The sequence below is a fragment of the Mustelus asterias genome, chromosome 4, assembly GCF_964213995.1.
Source record: "Mustelus asterias chromosome 4, sMusAst1.hap1.1, whole genome shotgun sequence".
NCBI classification, from domain to species: Eukaryota; Metazoa; Chordata; class Chondrichthyes; order Carcharhiniformes; family Triakidae; genus Mustelus; species Mustelus asterias.
Window position 1 is genome coordinate 106,925,880 of NC_135804.1, and position 8,399 is coordinate 106,934,278.

At 41.8% G+C, this 8,399-nt stretch overlaps 1 protein-coding gene across 1 annotated transcript; it reads right to left on the reverse strand.

Annotated features, from left to right (window-relative positions):
• Window positions 1-1,918: 1,918 nt before the first annotated feature.
• On the reverse strand, window positions 1,919-5,061 carry LOC144492367 (putative alpha-ketoglutarate-dependent hypophosphite dioxygenase). Its single transcript, XM_078210366.1, has 6 exons — window positions 4,891-5,061; window positions 4,291-4,507; window positions 4,095-4,186; window positions 3,187-3,326; window positions 2,980-3,084; window positions 1,919-2,256 (listed from the first exon to the last, which is right to left on the reverse strand). The coding sequence occupies exons 1-6, from the start codon at window positions 5,018-5,020 to the stop codon at window positions 2,149-2,151; spliced, it is 792 nt and encodes a 263-aa protein (XP_078066492.1). The 5' UTR covers window positions 5,021-5,061; the 3' UTR covers window positions 1,919-2,148.
• Window positions 5,062-8,399: the final 3,338 nt, after the last annotated feature.

Genomic DNA, 8,399 nt, shown 5'->3' on the forward strand with positions numbered 1-8,399 from the left:
GGCCACTCACTTAGACTATCTATATCCCTTTGCAGACTTTCAGTGTCCTCTGTACACTTTGCTCTATCACTCACCTTAGTGTCATCTGTGAACTTGGACACATTACACTCGGTCCACAAGTCAAATTATCTATGTAAATTGTAAACAATTGTGGTCCCAACACTACTCTGTGGGGGGGGGGGGGGGGGGGGGGGGTGGTGGTTATTATGTACTTAGCGTAATCACCCACCTTATTTGGAAAAGAATGTTGAACTTGAAAGAGATAACATGTTGAGACGACCATGTTTTCAGTCTGCATACACAGAGAGAAATCCACCAAAAGCATCAGACCATCTACAAGTCAAAGTCATAAGCAGCAATACCTTGAAAGTGGGACAACGAATCTCACCTCCCCCCACTCTCCGATCCAACTTAAACTCCACCTGAGAAACAACCTCCTAAAAATTTGACTACAAGAAACCTCACAGTCTACTGAGAATCCATCACTTCAACTTTAAAGCATCACCACCATCTAAGTAACTACAAGCTTGCCACAAAAGAGATTGGGATAATTATAAGCTGTACTACTTTCACTTGTATCTAATCTTAGTGCAAGTGAGGGTGGGTGAGATGAGTGAGTGAGGCCTTGGGCGGAATTTTACTGGCACGTCCACCCGAGGTACGTGCGAACCTGCCCGAGGTACGTGCGAACCTGCCCGAGGCCAATGGAGAATACCATTCTACGAGCTTCGCTCGCCCCTGGAATAGAGGCGGCCGTGCGGGTAAACTTCCGTCCTCATGTTTTAAAATCCAGGGCTTAATGTGATGATAAATAACCATCTATATTTTTAAATTTCACAAGTGGTTTGCTGCTGGAATTACTAATTGGGACACACCCTGAGGGTCAGAAAACGTACAGCTTTTTGAACACAGCAGTAAAACAGGAACACGGAAATCCTGCCTGTGACACTATAATGTTCAGTGTGAGTTGTAATTGTTAGAGATTATTGGTGAGGAACTGCTATGGTGTGGTACTTTGAGCTGTGTCTGAGTGTTGTAATTGGTGGGTCACGGTATTGGAAAATCCCTTTGCTGACCATGACCGCACGTGTGATGTCATTGAGCTTCTTTTGGCATTGTATGCACATCTTCAAAGGCTGGAATTAACTGCAATGGTTATCTGCTCACATTGCCTTAATTTGCAAACTCTCTTTGAAGGGCTTCCTAGTTGCCCGTAGACAGAGGAACTCTCTTTTGTTTGCCTCTTACACCAAGTTATGCAGCCTGTATCAAAGGACATTGGAGCCTGCTCTCTGCCATGTTGTGCCATTCTCGTGTATTTCCTCAGTCAAACTCTGTTCTATAGCGACCTCCTGCACCTGCTCCAGTTTAAGAGGTGCAGGCTGGTTTTCTTGCTGTCATGGCTAACTTGAAGCCACGATAACCTCTCCTGATTTTGCAACCCTGCCACTCAACAATGATTTGTGGCTGCAAAGTGCAAACATGTAAAAGCGCAGGCAGCACAAAGCTTGTGTGCTGGCGCCCATGTCAGAAACGATTCGCCGCACATTTTTGGGCCTCACTGAACCTCATGGACCTAAGATTGTAGACACTTCTTCCAACTGTAATTTCATCCTGCTTCTTTGACAAGAGACCCGAGGGACTCTTTGCAAAATGCTACAAAACTGATGGGCAAGGTCTCGGCAGTCTGAAAGTTTTCTGTTAGCCTTATAAAGAACAAATCCTCTGTCTGCTTCACTAGACAAATGATGACCAGTGGTGGAGCCAAGTATTGGAAGTTGGAAGCCTTGAAGTGAAATGAGTGGGAGTTATATATACAGACATAAACCCTTGTGTCTCATTTATAGATAAAGTGGGCCATGTGTGTTGTGCCAGCCCATTGGAGGATCCAGAAGGAGATGAGAGTGACAATCACATTCATATTTCCAGAAAGATATTTATTTAAAACTTTTCAGATACAATTGTTTGATATGTAGTGGTTTCTAAATCCATAATCTGTAGAATTCACATCTTTGTATATAAGTAACAACATTTGGCTCTAGCAAGTTAACATTTTGATTCTCTATTTCAGTAAAAAGTAGCATTTTTACAGCAATTATATGTTATAACTGTTGATGTCTGCAGTTATTCAAGGTTGCCATAGCTTTGTCAGAGTTTTTTGGTAAAGTTTTCTGGCGCATTGTTTTGGAAGTGGTTGAAGTTGTCCTCTCCAGCTACCAGCACTGTTGCAGGGAAGGAGCGGGGTCTGTCTGAATCCTGAAAAAAATAGCAACAATCAGCATCAACCATCATCGTTTTTTTTTCTAAATCTCACTGCACAAGAAAAGCCACAACTCTCTCTTCAGACTGGCTTCACAACCCTTTAAACTTTCCCCCTTTTACCTTAAACCCATGTCCCCTAGTAACTAACATTTCTACCCTGGGAAAAACACTCCGACTATCCATGCCTCATAATTTTGTAAACTTCTATCAGGTCGCCCCCTCAGTTCAAGTGAAAACAAGTTTGTCCAATCTCTCCTCAGCTTATACCCTCCAAACCAGGCAACATCCTGGTAAAGCTTTTCTGTACTCTCTCCAAAGCCTCCACACTCTTCTGGTGGTAACTAGGACTGTACACAATGTTCCAAATGCAGCCCAACAGCTGTAACATTGTGTAGACTTGCCAATTGTTTTATACTCTATACCCTGACCGATGAAGGCAAGCATGCCACCTTCCTAATCAGCTTATCCACTTGTGCTGCCATTTTCAGGGACTGTGTACCTCTGTGCCTACATTCCTCTGTATGTGAATGTATATTTCCCCTGGGTTACCACACTTGCTCCTGGTAATCAGTTATTAGTTGTAGGAGATTCTCAGGAGATTCAGGAGGATTGGCAATCCTATTCCTGACAACAATTTAAAGTTGGCTGTTGTAAAGAACATCCAAAACATTGAGATGTGATTACTTATTTATATGTGGAGATGAGTTAAATACTCACATCAACAGGATAAGCAGTAGTGGGGACATAACGGATCACAAAGCCACATCTACGCCTGTCTGACAAGTTGGGTTCACTGAAATGGACTGTCAGGCCATCATGGATCTGAAAGAATGTTATTAAACAATGGGAAATCAAGTTAAATACACAATGGCAATTTGATACATTTTCAGTCCAGTTTAATTTTAATTTCAGATGTCTACTTACAGAGATTTGTCCTGCTTTGAGAGGACATTGAGTAGCCTTCTCAGCTTCAACCAAATGCTTGGGAATCTCCTGATTTGATGTCAACATGTTCCCAGAATTAGCACTTGTTCCATGCTCCAGTAGCCCTAGTTTGTGGCTTCCTATAAGTATCATTTAGCACAGTATTATCCCTCAAGGAAATACCTAGAATTACTTTGTTATAAAATTATAAAGCATGTAATTTGATTGGAAAGTTGCAAATGTCATTAAATGGGTTATGTTCTGATAACGAGTTGCATAAACTTATTCTCCTTGACATGAGAAATTTGAGGGATGATCTAATTGAGGTCTTTAAAATGATGAAGGAATTCAGTGTGGTAGCTACAGAAAGAATGATTTCCTGTGAGGCTGGAAACCAGAGCAAGGGGAATAGTCTTAAAGCGTGAACTGGCTCATCATTTGGGAGTGAAATCAGGGCACACTTAGCTCTGATGTTCTTACCCAGTCTGGCTTACATGTGATTCCAGACCCACAACAATATGGTTGATTCTAAACATCGTCCTGAAATGGTCGAGCAAGTCACTAAGTCAGAGCTGGCATACCGCCACCATCATAAGGGCAATTAGGGATGGGCAGTAAATAGTAACCTTGCCAGTGATGCTCAATAAAAATAATGTGCGGTGAAAATCTTGAACTTTCTACACAAAATCCTGTGGATACTGGATCAGTTGAAATTTTCAAGATTGAGATAATTTGTTGGGTAACAAGGGATATGGGACAAAAGCAGGAAAATGGAGTTGAGGTCTGATTTAGTTGGTTGGTGGAACAGGCTTGAGGGGCAAAATGATTGTTTCCTGTTCCAATGTGACTATATGTGAGCTCAGAAAAGGGAAAATATAATCAAGGGCAACACTGCCTATAAATCTAACCTGGGATAACCTGCAGGACCCCATTTTCTTCATCAACGTCATCCAAAGCCAACCACACAGATGTTACAGGTCCGCCGTCAAAGCCCCAATATCTATTAATGAAGAACAGTGTAAAGTTATAATTGCTGAGAGGAAAACAACAGTCGCAATAAGAAGCATAATTTAGTATTTTGCTGTATTATAACACCTGACTTACCTGATGTCCTGATGCCAGGCAACAAAGGGTGCCACATTGCTTTTGTGAGGAACAACAGAGGCTGGATACTTACAGATAAACCGAGAATCAAGCAGAAATACATTAGGCCCCAAAACTGCAATAATGGCTTGGAGGACCAAAGGATGTGTCGCTAAATCCATCACCCACTTGGATTGTAAATGCACATTGTGAAGGCTGTACTGGCAGTATACTTTACCTAAAATACACACAATAGAAATAATCAAAAAGCTAAGTTGAATTAAGTGTAATGACTCTGGAACCTGACTGGAAAGGGACATAGTTTATCACAGAATGCAAAGTAAAACTACACACTGGTCCATGCCTGGAACTGCAGGTTAGCAGCTCCAGTCCTGTACATGCCTTATAAAAGGCTCGGCTAATGAATTCCAGTTGGAACTCATACGCAACAGGGAGATCAATCAGTGATTTCCCCTTGTTAGGGTTATCACATTCAGTTTAAAAGAAGCATTTCTTATTGTAAATGATGCCAGATACTCATCAAAGGTACTGAATTAAATGTGGAGCCATATTTCCAGATCTTGTAGTTTCTACGTAATTGGTATACAAATCCTTACTTACCAAATTTATCTTCGAAGGTTGAAAAGTTCTGAGTGGCCAGTTTGAGCTCATCTTTGTCGAGGACGTGGATTCCTGTAAGATAGCCATTATCTTCATAGTGATGTTTCAGTTCACTTGCCTTGCTCTGCATTCTTTGCGACTTGTTTACCTTTCGCTGTTTGTAGGAGTTTTGTTCGTACTGACATTGATTCCTGTCTGACTTAAATAGGTCCCTCAGAGATTTTTATTTGCATATTATTGCTCAACTAGTTCCTTGAATTATTATTGCTCAACTAGTTCCTTGAATTGGACCAAGCAGCAGAACCACTATCTTCCACCCGACTAATAATGTTGCTGCATTAAGCAAAGTCTCCACATAGTTGGAAAAAACAATAAACAGTGCAAAGTTGTTACCACTGATGGAACTGGTCCTCAGTCATTTCCAAGTTGCATTTGTCTGGAGTCTGCATATTCTCCCTATGTCTGCATGAGTTTCCTCCGGGTGCTCTAGTTTCCTTCCACAGTCTGAAAAAAGTGCAGGTTAGGTGCATCGGCCGTGCTAAATTCTCCCTCAGTGTACCCAAACAGATGGCAGAGTGTGGTGACTCGGGGATTGTCATTGTAACTTCATTGCAATGTTAATGGAAGCCTCCCTGTGACACCAATAAAGGAATCTCAAACTTTACCATTGCCATTGGATGAAAAGTATTCCTTTTCACAAGGTAAAATACAGTCCACTGTTCCAGTCTGACTCAGGTATCTAATTTATTTAGCTCTATCATTAATTTAGTTTTTATATATTTAATCCTGTGTTCGACACCATTTACTGACAGTGATGACTGTGTTTATTCTGTTTTCTGCTCTCACTGGGAATTTCTACTGCTCCCTCACCTCAATGGACCACATCCAATTCTTCCCATTCCTCCTTTAACCCTTCAGTCCCCATTGTTGGAGGTAAGCTATCCACAAATATATTTTACAGATCCACTGATCCCCATGTCAACCTTGATTCTACTATTCCTCCACATTTTCATTCGAGTTGAGTCAGATTTTCAAAGAGTTGTTGTTCATGCCCCCTTAGTGAAGTCCTGAACATTAATCCACATAAGGCGACCTTTTAAAAGGTAAGTTCCGAAGATCCCACTCATTCCCCCTGGGCCAAGTTATTCAACCACACTGGCCCCTCCACATGGTCTCTCATGACCTATGACAAGCTCTGAGGAATCTACAACATGGGGGCAGAGTTTCAGGAAAAGGGGCTGACCATTTAGGACTGAGATGAGGAAAGGCTTCTTTAAAGTTAAAGTTTATTTATTAGTTGCAGATAAGGCACGCATGAACACTGCAGTGAAGTTTAAGATTGTGGGTTGAAAGCCATCATGAACTTCATTTAAGCTGAGATTTTCCTAATGGATCCAGCTTGGTACTAATTATTCAGCTGCAAAAGTGATTCATTTCTTTTGACGTGGCCACTTGGCAACGTTATCATTGTTTTCAATTCTTTCTGAAAATGCATCTATAACACTTCATGATGTTAATCACAACGGAAGAACAAATGAGGGAACACTTGAGTTTTTCTCTACTAGATTTCCATTTCTTACACTCCCGTGATCTGCTATTTGTACTGAAAGGACAAAGATTATTGTGCTGAAATACTCTTCCTGGTAAGTTTTCACCTTCATCATCTGGGTGGTAACCTTCCGGAGAAATTGGATCATTTTTATTCCATTGATTTCAAGAGAGGTCATGTGATTGGGATCACCATTTTGAAAAGCCTGTTATTACAAATCCCTAATTTTGCATTGGGGCAGTTTACAAATAGAATATCTGAAAGCAGCAACAAAATTTACTCGACTTTCTCTTTTTTAACTAAGTTGGATCCTGTCTGCTTTTATCATTCTGTGGAGAGCGGATAGAGAAATTCTAAAGAAGACTTCAAATTCCCAAGCAGTATTTCCAAGAAAGAACCAAGCTTTCATGATCAATGATCTCTGTATACCTTTGCCTTTAATCATTGAATTTCAATCTGGCCAGCAGTTAACCTCCTCTACTTTGTGACTTGAATGTTTTCAGGCTTGTGTGTGTGTGTGTGTCTGCGCATTCATTCAAATGCGTGTGCGTTGCGACTGTCAATGGGTGCGTTCACTTTTTGAATATTTTAACATTTTTGCCTGGCTGGGTTACTGGCAAAATAAAACTAGGTAGAACAAAATAGAACCCTTACTTGTCTGAACTCATGGAAGTCAATTGGACTAGGTTCTTTTCAATCAGTTAAGAGCATACGTTGAATTGGCAGAATGATCCTCATAAATTAAAACAAACCCTATTATGATCAACCGAGGAGTGGGAAAAGAGACGGAGTCCTTGCTTCCGTACCTGGTCGTCACGACAGAAAGACGGAAAGCTTTGTGGCACAAAAAGAGGCCGTTAAGACCATAAGACATAGGAGCGGAAGTAAGGCCATTCGGCCCATCGAGTCCACTCCACCATTCAATCATTGTGCCCATGCCAGCAGAAGAAGAGCTTTCCAGTTTAATTTCACCCTCTAACTCTTGTTCCATATCTCTGTAGGTTATAGCTTAAATGCCATCAGGGTTTCTGCCTCCACTACCCTTTCAGACAGTGAGTTCCAGAGTCCACCGCTCTCTGGGTGAAAACAATTACTCCTCTACTTTCCTGTAATCCTTCTGCCAATCACTTTGATTCTGCACCTCCTGGTTAGTGACCTCTCTTCCAACAGAAATCTATTCTTCCTCTTTAGATCATTTAATTTTATATACCTCAAATCAACCTCCTTTCTTCCAAAGTAAGCAACCCCGCTTTATTCAATCTGCCCTCAAAGGTGAGAGTGGCCTCATGGAACTGATGAGGGTTATGTGTCTGGGATTGTGGTGATGCCCACTGGTGATGCACAGAGGCAGGACATACCAGCCGATTTGATGAAAGCTTTGATGAAAGCTGAATCAGCATGTCCCTGGTGTCCCTGCACCCGCATTGTAGCCTTGCCATCCTTGCCCTCTGGCTACCAGACCCCTCATTGGTGCCTACGATGCAAGATATTTTCAGATTGGAATGTAAAGATTAGTTGGAATGCGAGTCTTTGCAGGTACAGTCAGTGCGAGTGGACAGAGGGATAATCACAGGTTTAAGAGGTGAGAATTGTCTCAAGCTCGGACAGTTAGTAGGATTTTGCAAGCCCAGGCCAAATGGTGGGGGTTACATGTAATGTGACATGAACCCAAGGTACTGGTTGAGACCGTCCCCATGCGTGTGGAACTTGGCTATCAGTTTCTGCTCAGCGATTCTGTGTTCTCGTGTATCTTGAAGGTCGCCTTGGAGAATGCTTACCCGAAGGGTGCTTACCACTCGCACTGTCTGTACCTGTAAAGACTTGCATTTCAACCATTCTTCACATTCCAATCTGTAGTTAACTTGCAATTGTGTCTTCGCCTATATATGCCGTGTTTGTGAATCTACCTCCACTCACCTGATGAAGGAGCAGTGCTCTGAAAGCTCGTGATACCAAATAA

What these genes read in the sequence shown, in the direction of transcription:
- LOC144492367 (XM_078210366.1), bottom strand. Translation starts at nt 5,020, where the DNA reads ATGCAGAGCAAGGCAAGTGAACTGAAACATCACTATGAAGATAATGGC. An exon ending in GGTCCTGCAGGTTATCCCAG is followed by an intron (nt 3,327 to 4,094) that starts GTTAGATTTATA and finishes TGATACTTATAG; the next exon opens with GAAGCCACAAACTAGGGCTA. An exon ending in CTACTGCTTATCCTGTTGAT is followed by an intron (nt 2,257 to 2,979) that starts GTGAGTATTTAA and finishes TATTTTTTTCAG; the next exon opens with GATTCAGACAGACCCCGCTC.